Genomic DNA, 25,864 nt, shown 5'->3' with positions numbered 1-25,864 from the left:
TAGTAGTTTGACCACCTACGTCCAGGCTCTAAGGGCAAGACTGGAAGAATCCTACAAGATAGCAACAAGAGCATCTAAGCAATCCCAGGAGAATCAGAAGGCGGGATATGATGTAAAGGTTAGGGGAGCTACACTACGCCTGGAGAACGTGTTCTGGTGAAGATCCTAGCTTTTGATGGCAAACACAAACTTTCTGATAAATGGGAAGAGGACCCGTACACCGTTGTTTCTCAGCCTAACATGGACATTCCAGTGTTTGTTGTGAAGAAGGAACGAGGAGAAGGAAGGTCTCGGACCCTACATCGGAATTTGCTCCTACCCATCGGATCTTTGCCAGACGACCCTCAGGAGATCAGACCTGAGCCACCTAAACCAAAGCCAAGAAAGAGGACTGCCAGGACTGTGACAGAGCCAGCAGAAACTAATGTGTCAGAGGTGGATGAAGTAAGGTCAATCACAAGCCTTCTAGTAGAATTTCCTACAGAGCCTGATGCTTTCACAGTTGTCACTGCTGAATCTGTGGAAGAGGATTCCATCTCCCACTTGGATGGTGACGACCAGACGTCTGAGGAGATGGGCAGCGCATCTTCTGATGGTGACGACCATCAGTCAGAGACTGGGAATGATCCCGGCATAGAGGATGTATCTGTCAAGGAAGAAGTGCTTGAGGATAACGCGGAACCAGTGTTTGAGACGAATCCAGAGGACCTAACAGGAGAAGCCAGACCTCCTGACTTGCCACCAGTCCGACCCAGACCTATGCCTAAACCACCACCAAGGACATCACGTCGTCAGAGGAGACCACCGGAATGGCAGCGCTCAGGGGATTACGTCATGAGGCAGACGACATTCAACGACTGGGATGACAGATCTGACTTAGTACAGCGCTTGGCCTCAGCAGGTGTCTTCGAGCAATTTGGTGGTGCGATGTCACAGTTTGTTGTAAACCTTCTTCACTCAAGTAAATGACGAGGACGCCATTTGTGTGGAGGGGGAAGTATGTGGCAGAGTCAACTTTGTATATAGTTACTGCTGTAAATATAATAAACATGTGAATCTTTTAAAGTATCTTGTCATGGTATTATTTTGATGAGATATACTATCTCATTAAATAGCCTAAATCTACCTAAATTTATCAGTTATTTTACCTTCAACATTTTATATCCTAACCCTAGCTCCCTAAACACCAATCTAGTCTCAATGTAATCTATTTCAGTAATACGCATTTGCACTGCATGCTTTTCTCCTGTCAATCCCTCTTAAAGCATGTCCTTTGCTCAGGCTAGTGTGTAAGTTCTATTGTTCTGTGTTCATCCAAGCATGTAAGGTATCATGGTATTTAAAGTTTAAGTTGATCTAGTTTTATGTCAGTATCTTATGTGGTCAGCGTCAGACAGGTTGTGATTTTTTGGGATCGAGATCATGGTGATCTGGACTGTGTTTCATATATGAAGGTTAGTAATGCCTAGTCTTGTATATATTTCTTGTGGTTTGCTATGTGTGTTTCATAGTTGGTGGTTGCATTGGCTATTGTTTATAGTATTGTTGATATCTCAACATTCACTCTTCATTATGTGTAAATAGTTTAAATGATGGTAACTCACAGTACAGTGAGTTGTGTAATTGTTATGTTACATAATTACCTATATTATCGCATCACATGCAATTATTAGTTTCTATTTCACTTAAGCATAGTCTCAATAATCTTCTCATCTTCCTACTATGTTGAAACATAATTGCCGTTAGTACCCTCGGCCTTACAATAAAATGAATGCTTGTATAGATGTATGTGCGAATGTGTGGTTAGATGTGGTTGTTTGTATTTTTACCATATTTGCTATTTTAATAGTTTGTTATACATATTACTATCTACACATGGCATTTATTCATCCTACAGATAATGTGGACAGGATGACGTAGGTGTGTCAAGTTGGCAATAGCACAGGTGTCACCAACCTGGTATGTTTTCATTGTTTAAAGAACATTCTTTTTCGTATATTCTAATGTCTACAATAAGTATAATGTTTACATTATCAGACTCGTGTAATGTAATTAATGTATTATAATGGTGCTAATCATATGAATATCAGAAGTTGTCATGGTAATGCATATATGTTTAGCAAAATATGCGCATGTGTGTGTTTGCATTTAGTATTTGTGAATATGTAGTAAGTATGTAGTAATGAGATTTGTTTTACCATATTTCAGGCTAAATCGTCTTTATTACAATTATGTAATAAAATATCCACCTCCTCACACCCCAGTGGCTTTGTGGTTTTGTCCGCATCCTAACGCTACTACATATAAATGTTGGAAAATTATGCTTATGATTGATATTTGTCAAATCATTTTCACATTTAGACATTTACTCACATAATGCCTTTTCAACGGATGAACCGGTTTTTGTGTGTCCACGTCTGACCGCAAACCCCATTTGATCGATAGTGAAACAGAATTTAATGAACCCATATTGAACCCCTTTGTTCAAGTCAAGGGCAGATAACTCCTAACTGCAATGCACGCGAGCACCTGTTTTCCAATGTCAATGTCTACGTTTATGTGGGATCAGTTATATATCACCCGCCTGTAGCGCACTGTCAGAAACAATTGTCAATAGAACGACAGCAGTTTGTTAATGTTAAGCGGAAATATCATGTTTGTTAAATTTCATGGTGAAACGTGAGTTTTAAAGTTAGAGAACATTATTCAACAGAGAGGACTGCGTTTTGATGTATCCTACAAGATCAGTCCGTCTGTAATAACCTGAACCATGTCGGCAACTGGTGTTTTTCAGTGGCTGCGAAATGTTTCGAAACGTCGTTTCATCAGACTTGGTGCTCCATTTCTGGTATGACATTATAGATGTATTAAAAATAAAGTAAGAAACAAGGAAACAATGATGATTCACGACTATGAAGGCGTTATGTGGGAATAGTCTTTATTTTAGTCTGCAAGTAAACATGTAGCTGCAATGACAGTGAAAACAGACATCCATTATGTGTGAAGTTAACCTTCATTATAATCTTCTCTGTGGTAAATTTACAACTTCTCAACCGTCCTCATCATTTGTAAGCTGTAATGTTAAAGACCAATTCACTGTTATCTTCACATGACCATTCTTACAAAATGTAACAGAAAAGAATTTAATATAACTCAGGGTATGAACTGTGAAAACAAAGTACCTGTAGCTTTTGAATGAAAGTAGATGAATGATTAAATGTTTGCCTCATAAGAGTTTATATCTTTTTAGCTCCTGATCGTGGGAGGATCATTTGGGCTGGAAAAGTTTACAGTGATTAGGTATCAGTTCCGAAAAGGACAAAAGGTATGGTATATGTAATTTTGTTTTTCCTAGTTATTACTTATACAATACCCTTCATGGGTCTGAGATGAAGAATGATTATATGTTTATGGAAACAGATATGTTTACCAATTACAGTCTGAGGAGCACTGTTTGTTGTTGATGTAATGCACTCTGATTGGTCCATTGAATGAAACCCTAGTCTTTCTCCTTTTCTTTGAATGTATTAGACTGAATTATTCTATTTGAAGATATCAATTTATTCAGTTACTTCAAACTGTGATTAATTTTGTCATAATAAGGTAGAGCATGGAGATGCAAATTTTTAGCTGAATAAATTATACTGAAAATCTGATTTATTTATGATGCTGCTAGAGTAATTTCAGCTGGCTGAAATGTTTTACTGTATGTCATAATTATTTTTAAATCTGAAACAATAAATATTATTTTACCTTTTTATTGTAACAAGGCATGTATCATCACAAATTGTTCAAGGTAGTAAGTATCTTAAAGCTTACAAGTAACACATTATAAATTGTTATTCTTTCAGCTAACAGAAGAGGAAGCTGCAAAATATGGTTTAAATTTGAAGGAAACAAAGGGCTCAGAAGCCATTGAAAAAGCATATGAGGTAAACACACAGCTGTTTGGTTGAGACCCTGATGTTAAGTATCTGTAATCAAAACATTGGTGCCATGTGTAACAAGACCATAGATTTCAGATTTTGACCATATGACAGTAGAATGGGAAAGCCCACATAAGTCTAGAAAATGTGGTAAGTATAGATTTCCACAGCTTCTGAAAAGGAAGAAAGTTTCAGGGCCCCTTTTCATAATATTTATTTATTTTTCTTTGACTGTGAACTTTGTTTCAGTAAAATATGTTCATGTCAGAAACTAGTAGTTAGTCTGTGGGAAAAATTACTTTGACGAAATGTGATTGGACAAATATGCTGAGAATCTTTGAGAATGATGTATGCATAGTTGTGAATGATTAGATTTTGTGTGTGCTCTATTTTTATGAAAATAAGTCAAATTTTGAAAAAGCTTCACAGGTATGAAACTGATAGGGTATTTGTTAATTTCTGAGTAATACATCTTTGCACATGCAAGTGACATGAAAAATAATGTAAAAAACCTTTCTGAAATCCTATCCTTTTACGATGTTTTGATAATAAAAATACTATGCAGAGATAGTTATGTTAGTTCACATCACACCACACTGCCAAGGTTTTGTTATTTGAAGGTTTTGAAGATTTATAGTCATAAGCTACTCAGTACCAGAAAAGAATACCCAAGACAAGTTTGTCCACCAGCCCATAGCCTTTTCCTCCCTGCCATTTTACGTTGGACTATTGTATGTATTCTTCAGCTGATCACAGAACATTAACCAAACCAACATGTGCTCTGAAAGTGTTGTTGCTACTATCCTGAGTCGAAATAGCAGTGAAATTATTTTTAAAATATATCTTTAAAAAATGTATGTGAAATGGTACAAAGTTTCAGTCGAAATTCTTCAAAGACATTTAAAAGTTGTTGTGATACAAGACAAATCTTATGGATAACAACGTCTTGATTTATTTATCACATTTCTGGCCTAGTTATTGCCCTTTCGTCAGGTAGATGACCAAGGGGCTAGAATTAGCCGAGAAACATGGTGAAAAAATTGTGTCTTGTATCAAAGTTTCAGTTACTTGTTCAAGTACTTTTATGTGTTTGAGTGCAAATTTATTGTATTCTAACTGAAAGTGTTTCTATGACAGTGATTTTGCATGTTAGATGCAGAGCTGTTAGACACATTAATCCCCAGAATTTCAGGCTGCTGCAGAGTACAAGGTTACCTGTTGTCATAATGTCTGTATGCTTTTCTCTTTGTAAGGAGATTTTCAGCCGTAATAAGGATCCGTACTCTGGTTATCGGTCATTTTGTCAGTCTCTCATTGATAAAATTTCAAATGATCTCATTTTTCTAATCAATCACCTTGTCTCTTATAGTAGTAATTTTTGTGAAGCCAGTCAAAATAGGAACAGCCATCTGATTGGATGTTTTCATCACAAGGGACACAACTCCTGTTTTATGTCGAGTAGCTGTACACCTGAGGCAAGAAATGTTGACCCCCATTTTGAATCCTGTTTACTGCATTACCCACAAGCCAAAATAACTATAGTTATATGAGAATGTGTTTCCTTTTGAGTAGTGTACTTCATTGAGCAGATGTGTGTCTGTAACAGTCTCTACTTTTGTTACCAGAAACTACAGAGAGAGGAGTTAGACAACTGGCAGAATATCCGTGGTCCACGCCCATGGGAAGATTCAAAGACAGTTCAAGATCTTCAGAGACAGAATAAAATTGACTAATTCAAAGAGAGATAACTGATGTGAAGTTATTTGTAATGAATGGTGTGTGATATGGATGTTATGGGTTTGTTATAGACCATGTAATTACCAAGAATCAATAAAGGAATCATTTGTGTGTTTATATTCTCTATACACTGATGTCACATTAACTAGATGGCACTTCTGATACATCCTCAAAAAAATGCATGTGTTGGGTTATAATGAACAATATAAGGAATCAAGTGGTCATTAGGCACTCTTTCATTTGAATTCTAAGGAACAGAATCGATTACATATCCTTGACTTCTTAGTTTTCAGAAGTCTTAATTGTGCTAGTTTAGATATATTGGTAAATGCTTTCATGCAAGAGGAATTACTGATGCAACGGTGCCTACAAACCAAAAATATACTTTGAAAATGTCGAAGAGATTAAAATTTGGACAACTGAATAGGGTCTCTAAGTCTCATGAGGTACAAAGCTAGTTCCAGGCTCACTTTGTACATGCCAGGTTGCTTTACTTCTTGCACAAGGCTTTTGATGACAAGCATATGTCAAAGAACCAGTTCTAGTTCCAAATTGCATGGTAGCCAAACATCACTTTACTAGGGCAGATCAAGTGTATGTTGTTCGTCACTGGTTTCAGAAAGTGCTGTGACCTACTCATGGGCACTTTGGTATCACAGACCACAAACTGTCTGCATATGGTCTGTGACTGTACAGATAACACAATACATGAACCAGTTTCATTCTTTGTTTTATTTTCAATAAATAATTCACTTGAAAAATATATATTGCACTTTTATCACAAGGGTGTGATGGAAAAACACTGAAATTTACACATAATTCTTAGGAATTGTAAAACTTTAAAAAAACCCAGCAAACAGCACTCTTGTATGAATATCATGCATTCTTGAAAATATTTTGGATTCACATAGTATTTTGTATGTAGAAAATATAGTTACCTTTTGGTATTTGGAGGGATATAGTATTATGCACTTACAGCAATATTCCAGCAATAGCAGGCAACACTAGAAATGGGCTTCACACATTGTACCAATGTAGGGAATCAAACTCAGATCTTCTGCCTAACATGCCCACAAGTGAACTAGGATTTGATACCTCTTTGTGTACAGCCTAAGAGTATCAAATATCTAAGTGGTCTCAAATTTCAACACAAGCAGTACATCAGGCTGAAGTTAACTTGCAGTCTTTTGAAGTCAGAATCAGTCTCATTTAGTTGATTCTTAATTTTTTTTTATTGTAGCACTGAATTATTACTTTAATTACACAGTCAATGTCTCAGTTTGAAGATGATATCTGACCTGGGGAAATGTGCAGTCAATATACCCCTGTTAGGTGTAAGGCCATTTTAGTCAGTATTCCAGTCTTAACACAGTTTGTCAGGTTAATTTAGGATGAAAGCCTTGAGCTTTGCAGGTCTCATGGTATTGATCAACTGGTGACACCAGGTTTGGGGCTGCAAAACCAAATAATGGGGTGTTAACACTTTAACACAGCTTCAGATAAGGGGTGTATATATGGATAAAAAAATTCTGCACAATACGGTAGGAGATTAATTAAGAATAGTTGCTGTCATGCACCACAGCAATGGCGTACTGTTTTAGAAACAGACATATTTATCTGAAAAAGTATTGTTTTGTTGTTTATTGACCTGTTTACACAAGCGTAGCAATGTTGTGGTGCATAAAAAGTGAAACACAAGACTACTGGTACTCCATTAAATACTATTCAGTAGTCTTAAATGTACCCTTAATCTTTTCCAGTAGTCCTAAATTGAAAAAATGAGAAGTATGTACTCCTGATGTTGAAAACATTATCTGCAGCCCAGCTTCAAGGTATCATCACCAAATGTCAAAAGCTTATAAATTATAAACAATCTGCAACAGGGCCACATGCACAACACATCAAATGTCTCAGTTTTCATCTGGAATCTTCAGCAAAGTAATCAGCACATCATCGTCACGCCTTTGAAACAGCATCTCACCTTCAAACTGAACCAAATGTTGTTTACGAGCGCGCATCAACATGCCAACAAGCTTATTGGAGATTCTCGTGTAAGCTTCAAACAAATGTCCAAAAGTAATTACATATGTTCCATCATCTTGTCTGCAGCCAATGTCAGCAATCACATGACACAGTTCCACTACCTCTCCACTGATCAACATTCCTGCCTGTCGACCTCTCCTCTCTGTTGATGACCCTGCAACAGGTACACCATAATTCTCATCATCTTTGCTGAGGGCTGTTCGATGAGATGCACCTTCCCATTCTGAAAAAGGGTTGATCATCTGTTTCTCCTGATGTTCATCTGTGCGTTTTTGCCACATGGCAATTTTTCCAGACATTCTTCTTGATGCCATGCCTAAAGATGAGTGTCTCAGTCTTCAATCACCTATTAAAGTATTAAATAATGACATGCCAAAACCATGCTTTGAAGAAACTTTGACAGTTTATAAGAACACAGTGACATCTTTAATCCAATCTTAAGAAAAATAACTCTCAGTCTTTGCATTACAACTGATTTTTGTTTTATCTCAACTGGGGTGTGATAGGTGTTCTACAAGAACTTTCACAAACTCTCTTTGATTTTTACTGGTTCAACATCAAACACTAGTTCCAACCCATTACAGACCTCTCATATTTTCAAGCTGTAGTGTCAATTCACAGTTCCATGCTTACCTGTTTGTCTAAATCCTGACAAGTCTGTTTCATTTACCAGCATTAGAAACACATGAGTGATGTCTAGTGCAGCACTGTGAAGACGTTCATAAGTCAACAGGAGTTGCATCCCTTTTACAGGGGAGATAATGTCGTAGGGATTACTTCCCTTTGATTAAAGTTCCTCTCCACTCATTGTTGGAAATTGAAAGGCGTTCAAAACAGACATACTTTGGGATGAATATTTACTTCATTGAATGAGTTAATAAAAACTACAATATTTCATATTTCATCTATCACAGAACATTATCATAACATCAGATAACCACTCGATTTCATCAAAAATAAAAGGGTATGTAAACGCATGAGCATATTGATGAAAAAGGAACAATGTTTCATACTAAATATGCACCAACACTCCTGATATTGCAGAAACTACCCAGGTATTTGTAAATGAAAGATATTACATTTAACCAATCAACACTCACCAATTTGCAACAAAAAAAGTTTGTGCCCTTATGTTCCAGAGGTGACAATAAGGTACTAGATTTTCCACTTTTTCTGAAAGTGTTTTGTGCGGATGCGATTAAAACAAAGCATATATGATGAAAAGGACTACATTTATCATGTGTATGGCATATTTAATGAACATTCTCTTAATCTGTAGATCTTATAATACAGATGGAAAATGTGAAGATGTGAAGTGGAGTGTTTGGTACAGCAACTAACAGAATTGGAAATCTTGAAAGTATTTATAGTCAGATATATCCAGTATTCATCATGTTCTTTTAAAGAAAAAGCTTTTTGCCTCTTTATTTTCCCATACACGTCAATTATCAAAGGATTGAAAACAAAATACAAATAACTATTTTTTTCTTCAATTTATTCATATCAGTTCATCAGCTACATTTAACCATGCAAATGCATGAAAATGTAGGAAATTGAAGTCACACTCATACTGAACTGTATCATTCATCAGGAACAGTTTTTGAACAAAATTAAAACTGCTATATACTAAGAATTTTCTAGCATCCTCAAAATGGTAGATGGACATGACATGACACATCCAAGTGTGCCTTTCAGATCATCAAAAATAACATATTCAGATTTTTGCAAGGAGAAGAAAGGATAGTTTAAACTGCATGAAACATTGAAAACCAGCCCAGATTATTGTTTCCACAACCACTGTATATATAATGAAATTGTTTTGTAATTTTAAATGTGCCTTTCCAGCATTAACACATTAAATACTCAAAAGCTGAATTTGCATTAATGACATAACAAACCATGGTAACGATAGGTCAAGGTGCAAGTCGGGGATTACATGATCCACTGCATACATATCTTATGTATGGCTTTGCATGAATAATGTGAGTTCTTTGTGTCACTGCACAATAGTACCAGCATGCACCAAATACCACATTGCCAAGAGTATCTCTTCTATACATTTGCAATGAGAAACATTCAACAAGTTATATTTGATTTCTTTCATTAACGTTGATAACTATGCATCCTTAAGCAGAGTTATTTTGATTGACTCTTGAACATTTTCCTCAGTTTCTTGCCACTATAACGGAAGGATTTCATGACTCCAGCTGTAAACACACTCTTGACACTCTGAAACACACTTGACCACCACACAATATTGGCAATAATCTTAGCTACATGCTCATCACAGTTTCTGTCATGGGCAAAAACCCTTAACACCTCCTCCAGGTCTGGTGAGCTACCTCCGTGTGACCTCATTTCTACAAGATGAGTCTGAACATTCTTCGGAAGCAGGCTTAGATGATGATACTGGGAGATGTAATTCGGGTATTGTTCAAAATTGCCTTTAGATTTATGCCAGTAGATGTGTTCTTCATGGTCAAGTATTGTCTCGTACAACCTACGAAAATACTCAATGTTTGGTTTTACTATGTTCATTATTTTCTTCTTGTCCTCTCCAACAGTCATACGAAAATCTCCATTATAGGACAGTCCAGTGATGGCAATGTAAAGGTCTTCCTCTGAGAAGAATTCTGGGAGCATGAGAAGGGCTGCATGAACAGCACTCTGAAGATTAATTTGCATCGCTGAAAGAAGGCTTGCGTTTTTGGGTAGAATCAGAAGCTTGACAGGTTTGTGGAGACGACCGCTTACATAGAGTGTATCCCAGTCAAGGAGATCAGTTATCAGACGATCAGTGCTGATTACACCATATTTGATCACTCTCTCTTCAAATGGAACAAGAGTATTGAAATAAATACCTGCACTAAATTTATCCTGTACTCTTGTCACATGTTTTGGTCCAAAGAATTTGAGAAAGGAATAATGCTTTGGATTCATTCTTATATTCTGTCTATGCCATGACAAGGGATCATCCACGACGAAGATGAAATCTAACATGTTCTTTGACATGTCTACATGTCCTTCTTGTTGATAAACACCTGAGCCATAAGCTAACGCCATTTGCATACCATCAGGAAAAGTGGAGAGAACTCTCTGATAAAGTGATGACACAAGACTCTTCTCTACCAAAGATGAGCACATCCGTTTCACTATGAACTGGGACATGAGTCCCATTTTAAGTCTTAAAAACATTGTGCTGCAGATTAGACTGGCTAAACACAAGTCTCAAACGCAATGTTATCGGTAACTTAAATATTTCTAAAACTAACACTTTTTCTTTCAAGGCTTTTCTTCTTCCTTTTCAAACACACCCACACCAGAGACTGATGTGGTCTTTAACATGTTAAGCTGCTTTTGGGCTTTCCTGATTGCATATTCTATTTGAATAATGTCAGTCTTTTGCATTTGAGCACTTTTCTTGAACTGTTCCTGAACATATGATCGAAGTCCTGGTTTATCCTTTGCCTCCCTGAGGAACTGACGGTAAAGACTAAGTACTTGAAGCTGCAGCTTGCTGTGGCGAGGCATTGCAAGCTCACTGAACAGGTCTGCTGATAACTGTCATTGGTTCCAGACTCTGAAACATGATCACTCTGTTAAACATGCATTACAATAATGTCATTGAGAAAAATTAGATTTAACACTGCAATATGGACGTTTAGGTTCTTCGTTTGGTAAGAGTTCCGTCTGTAAACCATGCTTGAATTTGAAATGTATTCTGTTCATTAAGATTATTTTGTGGGGTTAAGGTTTAGATTTAGACTTAAATATAAACCATAGGCCTATAATTTTAGGCAGTGAATGAACTAAAGGAAAGAGTTCTGCCAATCTATTTTTACGTAGTAAATTTAGTCCTGTCATATCTTCCTACGTAAGAAGATATGACAGGAGTAACCTCTGTGGGAAGAGAATGAATTTCATCATGCATGCCTTCGAACAGCAATATTTTGTAAGAGTTTTTACAAACTGAGGAGGTTGTCACAAGGACACGAAAGGTGTATGTGACAGAGTCACATTGAGTGAATGCCTTACGAATGCTTCCACACCAGTTCAGCGGTCGGAGCTCTAGCCAAACTGTGCCAAACACGAGTCTACAGGTCGGGTTGACCTTTCACCTCGCTTACAGCAAACGAAACAGTGGAACGGATTACATACATTTATAAAGTAGTTCGGACCAACTACAACGTGTGATATTACTTCTATGAATAAATAATAAAATTATTGTGCATAACACTGGTGCATATGAATACACCCATTTATATAATATTTGTATTAGACTTAAGCGAAATCGAGGCGCCCACTTCCGGGTCCACGGCGGAAAATATGAAAGGACTATGTGTTCTCGTGTTTTACGACTGATTCATAGACGAAATTTGAAATGCATAAACGGAAATCGTTCGTTGCAGTCCACGCAGGTGAGTATCATCGTGTTATGTGTTTTCTGACTCTTGAAAACATTCGTTGCTGTCTTGATTATCGCATGAGCACTGAACACTTCATCATGTAAATCTCCGTATACAAGACACAAACTTATCAGATTGGGGAAACCTACCAATTGGCCTACAATAGACCAAACGGAATATTATAGTTTATAGGTCGTTCTGCTTATTTTGCAATATGCAGGTCAGCCAATAATTTAGTTCATATGAATAAACTCTTATTCCAGCCAAGGCCTACATCGAGCACACCTTGGTATAGTGCGAAGTCGTCTAGTTATATGCTGGACTACCAATAATTATGATACCCGTGAATTTCCGACTCCGAGGTAGAATATTCCTTCAGCAACCTATGCTTGCCACGAAAGACGACTTTTGACTGGTACCCTTAGGAGAGAGGTTCAAAATTGCAGCCACAAATTTTGCTGGATATGTTCTCAATTTTGTCAAGTTTGTTTATTCTGTGAAGAGACAGATTGCCATACCAGGCATGAAAGCAGAAAGTTAGAATACTATTAATGAATGTTTGGTGGAATAATTAGTGTCTACATTAAAGGGTCGCAATTTTCACAAAAGAAAAGCCACAGTTGTGCTTTCCCATGTACACGATGTGAATTTGATTTCCATGACAAAGTTTATTATCAATGATAGTACCCAGATATTTATACTCTTCTACTGCTTCTACTTCCTGTCTCTCAATACAAACATGTTCCAATTTGTTTTTCGGCTTCAGAAGTCAGTTGTCACTTCCTTTGTTTCGTATATGTGTAAGTAGAAGAAATTCTCTTTGCACCATGAAGTAAATGCATTAATACTTTTCCTATACTCTATAATAAATAATAATGATAAATGCATACTTATAATGCGCCTGTTCCACACCCTACTGCATGCTCAAAGTGCTATAGAATATTTACAATGGAGTATTTACCATTGTTTGCAGCTGAAATAATTAGTAGTATGAGTGAGTGAGTTATAAGTCTGGACATAAAAATGTCAATTGTGTTCGAGCTTTTAATGGCACAAGGGAGAGAGTTCCAAATCACAGGCTCAGAGTACGAGAATGACCAGTAGTCAAAGGATTTCAGTTTGTAGGATGGTATGACCAGTAGATCTTAAGTGTTTGAGCACAAGTTGTGTGCAGGGACATATGGATGTAGGAGTTAAGAAAGGTAGGAGGGAGCCAATCCATGGAGGCACTTGTATGTCAAACAGAGGATCTTAAAGTCAATTCTGGCCTTCACTGGTAGCCAATGCAATTCTTTGAACACAGGTGTGATATGGGAACGTTTAGAAGTCTTGCTGTGGGCAGAAGTGTTTTGTATCTTTTGAAGTTTTTCAAGGAGGGTAGAACTGAGGCCTGAAAGGATGCTGTTGCAGTAATCAAGCTTTGATGTAATAAGAGCTGGAACAAGATCTTCAGTTGCAGCATTTGTTAGGTATTGCCGGATGTTACCAATGGATTTCAGGTGAAAGTAGCAGATCCTGTTCAAGTGATTAACATGAACATCTAGAGTCAAGGACGAGTCAATGTGGACACCCAAATCATTACAACCTCAGAGAACTTGATGTCTGCATCTGCAACTTTAAGGAAATCTGTTTTGACTTTGCTGAGTTGTTGCTTTGTGCCAACGAGAACTGCTTCTGTTTTAGTGTCATTAAGTTTAAGCATATTTGTTGTCATCCAGCACTTGATCAAGTTGATGTCCTGTGTATGTTTAGCTATGGAGTGAAGAGATGTGGAGATATCTGACAGATGGAAGGCTTTCAGGAGCTGATTGTCATCAGCATAGGTATGGTGAGAAACGTTGTAGTACAAGATGTCTCTGGTCGTGGTCTATGGCCACGACCCATAGTGGGGGCTCGGCTTATGTATGAGAGATATGATCTTGGCCTTGATTTTGAGGGTCAAGTTGGGGGGTCGGCTTATCCACGGGGTCGGCTTATATGCAGTAATATACAGTAATCATTCCAACCTATCCAGTTGTAGCGTATTGATAAGGCAAGACCAGTTTTCTGTTATCCAGACAGTCTGTAGTTCACATGAACTAGTGCCCACATGGACACGCCTGATGTTGATGACTGTAGCTACCTGCTTGCAGAACACATAGCTGCAGACTGTACTTAAATGGGAGTTAATGATGGAATACACTGCTAAAGGAAACAGCTGTTTGTCGTTTCTGCCAACTTCACCACACCAGTATACAATACAAACAGGACTGGACCAAGGACTGACCCCTGTGGGACACCACATGTGATTGCAGTACCTTTAGATCTCTCGCAACCAATGACAACAGAATGTCAGACAGATAAGATGACACCCATTGAAGTCCATACTATTGTTTGAGCATAGACAGGAGTCTATGGTGGTCAAAAGGCCACAGACAGGTCCAACAACACTAGAGCAGCAATCCTACCATCATCGACAACACACCAGAGCTCATTCGTCACTTGCAGTAGGGCAGTCTTTGTACTGTAGTATTGCTCATACACCGACTAGAATACATCCAACAGAAGGTTTTTGTAGAGATGGTCTTTAAGCCTCACATGTATAGCCTTCTCAATTATCTTGGAAATGAAGGATAAATTTGAGACAGGTTGAAAGATCAGAAGATTCTGAGGGTCAAGATCTGTTTTTTTTTCAGCAGAGGTTTTACTACAGTGTGTTTAAATCTGTTAGGAAATACACTGCTCTCCAAACTTGAGTTGACAATTTTGATAATGCTTGGCAGAAGCAAGTCAAGATGCTGAAACAGAAGTTTCGTTGTTATGGGGTCAGAGTCACAGGTGGTTGGCTTTGAAGAGCGGATAATTGTTTTTGGACTGAAGGGTGCAAACTGCATTAATGGATTGCCTGTGAAGAGAGGTTCACTGAAACACCTATCAACGTCCTTGACTGAAAGTCCTTTTCAAATGGTATCAATCTTTGAGATGAAGAATGAGTTGAAGGAATCTGCTAGTTCCTTGTTACTTTGTCTGGGAGGTAATATATCACCATCACCTTCCTTACCAAGCAGGGTATTCATAAGCCTGTACAGGGAAGCAGGCTTCCCCATACTATCCTCTATACTGTGAAGACAATATTTCCGTTTAGCAGAGATGATTAAAGAGGTGGTAGCATTTCAGCACTGTTGATACATCTGCCTGTAAATTTCCATGTGTGTTTTGCGCCACTGACATTCAGTTCTGCACTGTTGAGTCTTAGAGCGACGAATCAACTTGTTATACCATGGAGCGTGATGACAGAGTATCACCTTCTTCTCAACTGCCAGAGTATGTTTATCAAGGAGAGATGTGAGGGTGTCATGGAAGAGCTCAACATGGTCATCAACATAAGGGGAAGAATGAGTGAGGAGGTTTGAATTAACCAAGTCCTGTTTAAAACTATCTTGCTGAATCTGTTTGGTGTTTCCACACATCAAGATTGACTGCTTGTTATTTGGCTTAACTAAGTCAATAGTAAAGAAGACATTGAAGTGGTCAGACATCTGGCAATCTATGACTTCAACTTCTTTGATAATGCTGTAGTTGCTATGTGTGATAATCCAGTTGAGAATATTGCCAGATTTATGTGTGGCGACAGACACACGCTCGGTAAGTGAATATGTATTCAATAACTGAATGTATTTCTTGACCTCAGACTTATCATGAACGATGAAGAGCACACTAAAGTCACCGAGAATTACTGTGTAGTTTTTAGAGTGTGTTGCAAAGAGTGTAGGTAACTCTTAAAGAAAGTCATTTTGTCACATTAACTCCAATTGACGAAAAAAAACCAACCAGAGCGGCGTCATCAGCAAATTTGATATTCAAACAGGTGGATAAATGAGATGTACAGTCATTTGTACAAAATTCGAAGAGGACAGGGGACAGGACACAACCTTGAGGAGCAACAGTACTCACTAGATTAACATCCAAAAGTGTTGAATTGACCAGAACATGTTGAGGTCGGTTGGTTTAGGTGTTACTGTCTACTTCCAAGTTGAATAGTATTCTTATCATCAAATGTGGCTGGATTGTGTTGAAAGCAGAGGAGATGTCTGCAAAGAAGACCCTTGCATAAGATTTTGAATTCCCCAGGTGAATAGATTCTACCCTGCATCTGGCCCTGTAAGCAAATTGTAAAGGATCCATTTGATGTCCAGTATTTTGCTTAATTAAGTTGATAATTCACTCAAAGCATTTCCTGATTATTGGAGTAAGAGTCACTGCTTGGTAGTCATTAATTATTGAAGATTTTGACCTTTGGGGAACAGGGATTGTATGTGATGTTTTCCAAATTGCTGGTATATGATGAGCATAGACAGACATTTGAAACATCACTGTGTATATCCTGCACAACTGTTTACATTATTACAACATGCTCGTAGTGCAATGTCAGGTATTTGCGAATATTAAACTTCCTGAATGTTAGTATCACATCAAGATCAGTTATTACTAAATTATCATGTAGCAGGCACCAGAAGGTAGAAGAACTGACACATCTTTAGGTAGAAGCACCTAAAGATGTGTCAGCTCTCCAACCCTGAACCAGAACCTAACCCTAATTATTGGAAAGAGTTGTTTGCCTCTGAAGAAATGCTAGTGGAGAGCACTGGAGCATGATAAAGACAGAAAGACAGAAGGCAAACTATGGTTCGATAACTGCTCCAAGAAAATGGTCTACCCTCGACTGTTATAGTTTTATTGAGTACTACCTTCTGAAAATATATGATGTTCGAAAATATACACATGATCCAACAGTAACTTGAACACAAACTTAAGTGAAGAAGAGAATAAACATCTGTGGCATCTGTAAACAGGCAGTCTCTGGAATGTTTGGCGTTTGTGGGCTAAACTTAATTATGTGTAATGACCAGGTCAATTTACCCATCTTTTATCTTAAATATGGAGTTGAGGATAAAATGATGCCACTACCATCACCATGCAGCTACTAATCTCCATCAATCCAAGATGCATGGAGATCCATCAAGCTTTCAAGAGCACCATCAGTATGCTTTCACTCTGTTGTGATGCAAGCTAGAACGTAATGAAATCCCTGCTGAACCCAGAGTCACCTACAATCACCTTGAGTACCAGTCACCTTTTCACTTTTCACATGATGGATACAATTATAAACAAAATAACAAAAAAAACAAAACAGCTTTTCTACATGTCATATGTTTCTGATATGTTATGAGGCGGATGGTTCGCTAGCCCTCCTTCCATAAAGCAGTCTTAAGTGTTGATTGTTTCAAGACTGTATTCCAGTGTGAGAGTTGTTAAGGTCATCTTACGGCTAAGACCCCTTTGTGCACCCTGGTTTGAGTGTATGAATCATTGGTATGGTAAACATGACTGAACATTTTTACCCCTATGCTAATCAAGATTGAGCTATAATTCTTTCATGTTTTCATTGTCAACAGAATCAACAAGAAATAAATCAAAATTTCGCTTTCTTTCATGACATCGTTATGTCATATGTACTTTGAACAGCTTTTCACTGCTTTGCTTTCCCCAGCTTTTTACTGCTCTTTCATTGCATATCAGTTTAATATGGTCAAGATGACAGATGGGAGGCAAGTTTTAGATGCTATCCAAATATAACATACAATCCACAGGGCCACAAGCAGGGCCTATTTTTAAAAAGCACTAAGGTGATTGTAAGTCATTAAGGTAACCTTGGAATGGGAGTTAAGGTGAACCTTAGTAAAGGTTGCTTTGTAAATGGAGTAACAGGAGAATACTGCTGACAAACCAAGATTCAATAATCATGTTGAACTTTGATTCCAACCGAGGAACATAGGATTCTTTTACTGTTATGGGATGGAATTATGAATTGATGAAATATGGTCATGGTATTTTCCTTTTTCAAGATTGTACAGGTAATCTTTAGATGTTAAGGGCTGTATCTGTAGCTTTCAGCTATGGCTGGTGACATCATATCAGATCAAGGCATAGCGTAGTAGTAGATGTAACATCACCACAACACTCCCTCTCAATCATTCATTATTATTTATTTCACTGTCCTGAACATTTTGTGAAAAAATTTGAAAATTTTCAAGTGGTTAATACTATTTCTTACAATAAATAAAGTCTGCAACTACCTTGTCTTTTGATTCTCTATGGCTCAGTTTCCTGCTGCAATAAGGTTTTGGTTGTTATTGTTTATGTTATGTCATCTACAATCTTTCATGTGTTTATTGAAATGAGTGGAGTCCTGATATTAGTGATAACATTCATGGTACCATCAATTCCATGATCCTCAACCAATTTTGGAAATACCATCAAGACAACTCTATCATAACATACTACATACCTGTAAGTCAGTTGTCTGTATACCTGTTTCGTGTGTCATCAAAACTCAATAAAGTATAATTTCTTTTCTTTTCACTTCAGGTGCTGGATATCATTCAACAAACAAAGAAACTGAGTACAGATCTGTGTGTAAGGATGCATGCCAACAGGTAGGGAAAATGTCTTCGTCATCAGCCCAGAATGAATTCTATGCATACAGAACTAGAAACAAGAATTTTTCACGCAGAAGTTAAGATGGATAATTTCTGTACAGTTAAAAACGTGTACAAGTTTATGCGTAACAGCTCCTGATTTATCATCATTTTGTTGTGCATCATTACCCTGTATCCAACAAAAAGTTATACATTTGGATTCATCCATTCATCTTTATGCACTTTGTTGTCCACAACCTGTGGTTGGTAATGTCAGTCATCTACAATTCACGATGGATTGATGGATAGTAAATTGATGGATGGTTAGATGATACTCGTGGGTGGGTAGATGGATGGATAACAAGTTGCACATAGTAAAGTGTACAGTAAGAATAACAAAAAGCACACAGATAATGAAACCATGTATACAGATAGGATTTGACTGGATACTAATTATGATAGAGTTTATTGCACAACTTGATCTTGATCAGTAGAGGACGTAACGTGTACGCGAGACGGTCTCCCGTTACGCGTACAAGTGACTACCTGAGAGGGGGTCACTCATACGCGTGACTCCCTGATCACAGAGAGAGAAATTCTGCATGTCACACAAAAACATGTCTAAAATTGTTATTTGTGAAAATAATTAAACAAAATTTGCTACAGTCATTGACAGATGGTCAAGTTATTGGATGACGTGAATGAAAACATAAAAAGAGGAAATTAAATTGTCAAAAAGTGACAAAAATGTGCAAAATTTGAGCAAAAATTGGCGATATTCAACTGCGAATTTCACCTATGTGCATAATTTTCAGAAACTTACATTTAGTATTTTCTGAAAGCTCATTTATCGTAGATTCATAATATATATGCAGCTTTCGATGCACACCAACGCACACCTGTTTGTTATTGTGTTGAAACATGTTTACTTTCTTCGAAACCGCGCGAATCGTCTCGCGTGTCATTAATGGGAGGTAACTGATGCCTGACTAAATTGCCCAGTCAAAACATCCGTCGTGAGTCTGAGACTGTGTAAAGCGTGCGTAATGTACATGGCGATATTTCTTGCGATATTTTCTGAAAGCTTATTCAACGCAGATTTACCTCGTACATGTACGTGTTCGTGTACATTAACGCACATAGGTGTACAATCGTGTTGAAACAAACCAACCTTCCTCCCACCGCTCGTCACAGACACACACAGCGTCCTCACAATTTCGTTACGCGTACCAGAGACGCTTCCCAGAAGCACGAACAAAAGTAGTCAGTTTTTGACGGCAATTTTCACCTATGTGCACATTTCACACAAACATGATCTTTATATTTTCTGAAAGCTTGTTCCATGCAGATTTACCTCGTATAAGTACTTGTTCGTGTACACGAATGCACATAGGTGTACAATCGCGATGAAACACATCTACTTTCCACCCACCGCTCGTCACAGACACACACAGCGTCCTCACAATTTTGTTACGCGTACGAGAGACGCTACCCAGAAGCACGAACAAAAGTAGTCAGTTTTTGACGGCAATTTTCACCTATGTGCACATTTCACACAAACATGATCTTTATATTTTCTGAAAGCTTGTTCCATGCAGATTTACCTCGTATAAGTACTTGTTCGTGTACACGAATGCACATAGGTGTACAATCGCGATGAAACACATCTACTTTCCACCCACCGCTCGTCACAGACACACACAGCGTCCTCACAATTTCGTTACGCGTACGAGAGACGCTGCCCAGAAGCACGAACAAAAGTAGTCAGTTTTTGACGGCAATTTTCACCTATGTGCACATTTCACACAAACATGATCTTTATATTTTCTGAAAGCTTATTCCACGCAGATTTACCTCGTATAAGTACTTGTTCGTGTACACGAATGCACATAGGTGTACAATCGCGATGAAACACATCTACTTTCCACCCACCGCTCGTCACAGACACACAAACGGCCTCACAATTTCGTTACGCGTACGAGAGACGCTACCCAGAAGCACGAACAAAAGTAGTCAGTTTTTGACGGCAATTTTCACCTATGTGCACATTTCACACAAACATGATCTTTATATTTTCTGAAAGCTTGTTCCATGCAGATTTACCTCGTATAAGTACTTGTTCGTGTACACGAATGCACATAGGTGTACAATCGCGATGAAACACATCTACTTTCCTGCTACTGGCCACAGACACACACACCGCCCTCACAACATCAACAGACGTTCGAGAGGCAAAAGTAGTCGGTTTTGACGACGATTTTCACATATGTGCCAGTTTCATAGAAACATTAACTTAACATGTTCTGAAAGCATATTCAATGCAGATTTACACCATACAAGTACTTGTTCAAGTACACGAACGCACATAGGTGTGGCATCGCGTTGAAACACATCTACTTTCCACCCACCGCTCGTCACAGACACACAAACGGCCTCACAATTTCGTTACGCGTACGAGAGACGCTACCCAGAAGCACGAACAAAAGTAGTCAGTTTTTGACGGCAATTTTCACCTATGTGCACATTTCACACAAACATGATCTTTATATTTTCTGAAAGCTTATTCCATGCAAATTTACCTCGTATAAGTACTTGTTCGTGTACACGAATGCACATAGGTGTACAATCGCGATGAAACACATCTACTTTCCACCCACCGCTCGTCACAGACACACAAACGGCCTCACAATTTCGTTACGCGTACGAGAGACGCTACCCAGAAGCACGAACAAAAGTAGTCAGTTTTTGACGGCAATTTTCACCTATGTGCACATTTCACACAAACATGATCTTTATATTTTCTGAAAGCTTGTTCCATGCAGATTTACCTCGTATAAGTACTTGTTCGTGTACACGAATGCACATAGGTGTACAATCGCGATGAAACACATCTACTTTCCACCCACCGCTCGTCACAGACACACACAGCGTCCTCACAATTTCGTTACGCGTACGAGAGACGCTACCCAGAAGCACGAACAAAAGTAGTCAGTTTTTGACGGCAATTTTCACCTATGTGCACATTTCACACAAACATGATCTTTATATTTTCTGAAAGCTTGTTCCATGCAGATTTACCTCGTATAAGTACTTGTTCGTGTACACGAATGCACATAGGTGTACAATCGCGATGAAACACATCTACTTTCCACCCACCGCTCGTCACAGACACACACAGCGTCCTCACAATTTCGTTACGCGTACCAGAGACGCTTCCCAGAAGCACGAACAAAAGTAGTCAGTTTTTGACGGCAATTTTCACCTATGTGCACATTTCACACAAACATGATCTTTATATTTTCTGAAAGCTTGTTCCATGCAGATTTACCTCGTATAAGTACTTGTTCGTGTACACGAATGCACATAGGTGTACAATCGCGATGAAACACATCTACTTTCCACCCACCGCTCGTCACAGACACACACAGCGTCCTCACAATTTCGTTACGCGTACGAGAGACGCTACCCAGAAGCACGAACAAAAGTAGTCAGTTTTTGACGGCAATTTTCACCTATGTGCACATTTCACACAAACATGATCTTTATATTTTCTGAAAGCTTGTTCCATGCAGATTTACCTCGTATAAGTACTTGTTCGTGTACACGAATGCACATAGGTGTACAATCGCGATGAAACACATCTACTTTCCACCCACCGCTCGTCACAGACACACACAGCGTCCTCACAATTTCGTTACGCGTACGAGAGACGCTACCCAGAAGCACGAACAAAAGTAGTCAGTTTTTGACGGCAATTTTCACCTATGTGCACATTTCACACAAACATGATCTTTATATTTTCTGAAAGCTTGTTCCATGCAGATTTACCTCGTATAAGTACTTGTTCGTGTACACGAATGCACATAGGTGTACAATCGCGATGAAACACATCTACTTTCCACCCACCGCTCGTCACAGACACACACAGCGTCCTCACAATTTCGTTACGCGTACCAGAGACGCTTCCCAGAAGCACGAACAAAAGTAGTCAGTTTTTGACGGCAATTTTCACCTATGTGCACATTTCACACAAACATGATCTTTATATTTTCTGAAAGCTTGTTCCATGCAGATTTACCTCGTATAAGTACTTGTTCGTGTACACGAATGCACATAGGTGTACAATCGCGATGAAACACATCTACTTTCCACCCACCGCTCGTCACAGACACACACAGCGTCCTCACAATTTCGTTACGCGTACGAGAGACGCTACCCAGAAGCACGAACAAAAGTAGTCAGTTTTTGACGGCAATTTTCACCTATGTGCACATTTCACACAAACATGATCTTTATATTTTCTGAAAGCTTGTTCCATGCAGATTTACCTCGTATAAGTACTTGTTCGTGTACACGAATGCACATAGGTGTACAATCGCGATGAAACACATCTACTTTCCACCCACCGCTCGTCACAGACACACACAGCGTCCTCACAATTTCGTTACGCGTACCAGAGACGCTTCCCAGAAGCACGAACAAAAGTAGTCAGTTTTTGACGGCAATTTTCACCTATGTGCACATTTCACACAAACATGATCTTTATATTTTCTGAAAGCTAATTCCATGCAGATTTACCTCGTATAAGTACTTGTTCGTGTACACGAATGCACATAGGTGTACAATCGCGATGAAACACATCTACTTTCCTCCCACTGCTCGTCAGACACTCAAACCTTACCCACAAGATCGTTACGACTACGAGAGACGCCTTTTGCCACGGGAGCAGACCCGGTGCTCAATATGTTCAGTCGCATCAAGTGGTAAGTAACTTCGGAGGACTGCATGATCTTTAATAGTTTAAGCAAAATGTATTCTTGAACACACTGCATGCAGGAATTACCACTCATTTCCTTAAGTTTTATGTCATTGTCATCAACACGTAATGTTATAGAAATGCGATTTCTCCACTTTTAAACAGATGACGTGAATGTGATAAAAAAAAGAGTTATTTAGACGGACATTTATGTATTCATATATATTGTTTCCAGTCTAAGTAAACTTAGCCTCAGTACTTTTCCTTACGCTCCATTACTGAGTCTAACAAAACCTTATGGGAGGTCGCGTCAGGTAACCTTTGGGACTGACCAATCAGAACACAGCTTTCCAAATCGCGAAAGTGGACATTCGCACACACCTTTTGAACTTTTTATCTCGAAAAGGTTCGTACCCGAACGATTCCGAATGTTATTTAGCGTATGATCGCTTCTGGGTGATTCACACGGCGCACATTACAACCATGACAACAGAGTTAACTGTCTCCGAAAACAGTGTTTTGGCAATATTCAAGGGATCTCATCTTGCAGAAATATTAGCCAATGGTCACCATGTAAACAGAAACCCCAAAGCGTATATATCGCAGGTCAAATATCTGTATTTTCTGCGGATTGTTGTTTGTGGAGAGATCTGTGCCCCTAAGTAGTAGCCGTTGTCTGATTGGTTAAATCTATATAACCGTCTCGCTATTGATTGGACGGTCATAGGTCGCTCAAAGGTTGCCTGATGCGACCTTCTGCTAGGTTTTGTTAAACTCAGTGGTGGTGTTTAAGGAATAACATTGAGACTGAGTTTACTTAGACTGACATTGTTTCAAAGCTGTATTATTAGTCAACTGCAGCAATAAAATCAGTCGAGCCATCCCTGTTACACACGGAAGATGCCACTTCCCTGAGCAGATTTTGCTCACCTACATATCAATTGAATTTTTGTCACAACTGAATAAACATGATTCTGTCTTTTACCAGCTTAACAACACCAAACAAAATAGTTAGCATTTAATTGTGCGTTTTTAAGTTTACCACGGACGATAAAAGCATCGTCAGCAGGAAACTGCACAGTGGCTGGCAGTGTCCACAAGACAGCCGTGTCAACTGTCTCCAAACCCAATAAATGGGTATCCAGTCTCCTACCTGTATATTCAGGGCTAATCAACTGCAGTCATAAACTACGCCTGACTGCATCCTCTTCATTCCGGCTTAATCATTGTTGGAAAACAGTGTCGTGTGTGATATTGCATAATCTGTGTGAAATTTATTTGTGTTTCATTCTGTCAGGGGACAAATACAATTCGCCGTACTGAAGAATTTTGAACATGCACCTGTGTCCGAGAATATATAACTACTTCCATAGTTATACTAAATACATATAAAACATTCAGTGAAAGGTTACGTAATAATGACAAATAATGCAAAACTCCCTGGTACACACATATTTCTTCATTCTGCAGATGATGGCTGAAAAGGCTGTCCAAACCAACATGCTGGACTGTAGCTGGGTCTGGTTGTCTTCCCCTGTCCATGCTGTCGTCCAGGAAGGAAAACCCTTCCTATTTCACGCATATACATAAAATATATATTTCTGTGTTGGCTTTGAATGTATTGTTTTTATCTATGAATACTGTTTAAATCATCTACCAAAGTAAAAGATAGGAAAGCCGATGATAGTGTTGACAACGACGCACAGCACTTTCAAGTACTCTTCGAAGATAATCAGTACAAGAATAACTCCTTCATACCAAAACAGAACACTTTGAAAAGCATTATAACATTAAGCAATAAAAATCTGTTTATAAGTCGTCGATCAGTAATGCTATGGACAATATTTTGAGTTTGTAATCATCTGGAACAATTTTATTCCTTTCTTCCTCATAAATATGTCATCTCATTATCACGTGAGAGATCGTTATCACGTGATCAGTTCAATCGGAATGAAGTAAGAAAACGCTATTTTGCCCACCTCCATGCGACTTGAATATTTGTCACCACAAAATAAACATTTCTGTGGCCTTTCACAGATTATCAAACACAAACAGGAAACGGAATACATATAATTAGCATTTAATTATGTGTTTTCAAGCTATCATAAAATATACCTCGAACGACAAAGGCACCGTAAACAGGAAATTGCACAATCGCCCCCCGTGTCCACCAGATAGCCGTGTAAACTGTCTGCAAACTCATTAGATGTACACACCCTGAAGTAACGTGCTGTACTGCATCACACCTGTTGCCTGTCTCCACCTGTATATGCAGTGATACCCAACTACAGTCATTAACTATGCCTGGCCGCGTTCGGCCCAGCCTTCACTCCAGTGTCACGTGTGTGATACAATAAATTGCGTAATCCAAATGAAAGTTAATTGTGTTGCATTCGGCCAAAAAGATGAACCAAGACAAGCACAATTCGCCGCACTGATGTATTTGAAATATGTACCTGTGTTTCATAACCATAGCTGTACTACATACTGTGATACATCTAAAACATTCAGTGAAAGCTTCATACATTTTCGTTTTTA

General features: G+C 38.5%; 3 protein-coding genes and 1 long non-coding RNA gene across 4 annotated transcripts in view; 2 read left to right on the top strand and 2 right to left on the bottom strand.

The window, feature by feature from the left end:
* Window positions 1–2,491: 2,491 nt before the first annotated feature.
* Window positions 2,492–5,778, top strand: LOC137293838 (cytochrome c oxidase assembly protein COX16 homolog, mitochondrial-like). The gene is made up of 4 exons (XM_067824607.1): window positions 2,492–2,848; window positions 3,251–3,325; window positions 3,852–3,932; window positions 5,552–5,778. The coding sequence occupies exons 1-4, from the start codon at window positions 2,771–2,773 to the stop codon at window positions 5,657–5,659; spliced, it is 342 nt and encodes a 113-aa protein (XP_067680708.1). The 5' UTR covers window positions 2,492–2,770; the 3' UTR covers window positions 5,660–5,778.
* A 598-nt stretch (window positions 5,779–6,376) lies between these two features.
* Window positions 6,377–8,457, bottom strand: LOC137293839 (uncharacterized). The gene is made up of 2 exons (XR_010957497.1): window positions 8,340–8,457; window positions 6,377–8,052 (listed from the first exon to the last, which is right to left on the bottom strand). It is a non-coding gene; the product is annotated as an uncharacterized lncRNA (long non-coding RNA).
* A 1,343-nt stretch (window positions 8,458–9,800) lies between these two features.
* Window positions 9,801–11,844, bottom strand: LOC137293603 (phosphatidate cytidylyltransferase, mitochondrial-like). The gene is made up of 2 exons (XM_067824243.1): window positions 11,742–11,844; window positions 9,801–11,286 (listed from the first exon to the last, which is right to left on the bottom strand). Exon 2 carries the CDS (start codon window positions 10,899–10,901, stop codon window positions 9,843–9,845), a length of 1,059 nt encoding a protein of 352 aa, XP_067680344.1. The 5' UTR covers window positions 10,902–11,286; window positions 11,742–11,844; the 3' UTR covers window positions 9,801–9,842.
* Window positions 11,845–11,990: 146 nt separating this feature from the next.
* The window catches only part of LOC137293599 (threonine aspartase 1-like), a 73,367-nt gene continuing 59,493 nt past the window's right edge, over window positions 11,991–25,864 (top strand). The window contains exons 1-2 of the mRNA XM_067824237.1: window positions 11,991–12,124; window positions 18,521–18,588. Of these exons, the coding sequence (XP_067680338.1) occupies window positions 12,088–12,124; window positions 18,521–18,588 (105 nt within the window). The 5' untranslated portion in view covers window positions 11,991–12,087. The remainder of the gene's footprint in view (window positions 12,125–18,520; window positions 18,589–25,864) is intronic.

Source organism: Haliotis asinina, chromosome 8 (assembly GCF_037392515.1).
Source record: "Haliotis asinina isolate JCU_RB_2024 chromosome 8, JCU_Hal_asi_v2, whole genome shotgun sequence".
NCBI lineage: Eukaryota > Metazoa > Mollusca > Gastropoda > Lepetellida > Haliotidae > Haliotis > Haliotis asinina.
Note: the sequence above shows the minus strand (reverse complement) of the source record. Positions and strands in the feature narration are given on the sequence as shown.

Coding starts and splice junctions, on each gene's coding strand:
- LOC137293603 (XM_067824243.1), bottom strand. CDS start 10,901: ATGTTTTTAAGACTTAAAATGGGACTCATGTCCCAGTTCATAGTGAAA.
- LOC137293838 (XM_067824607.1), top strand. CDS start 2,771: ATGTCGGCAACTGGTGTTTTTCAGTGGCTGCGAAATGTTTCGAAACGT. Junction 3,326..3,851: donor AGTTCCGAAAAGGACAAAAG/GTATGGTATATG, acceptor TTATTCTTTCAG/CTAACAGAAGAGGAAGCTGC. Junction 3,933..5,551: donor CCATTGAAAAAGCATATGAG/GTAAACACACAG, acceptor TTTTGTTACCAG/AAACTACAGAGAGAGGAGTT.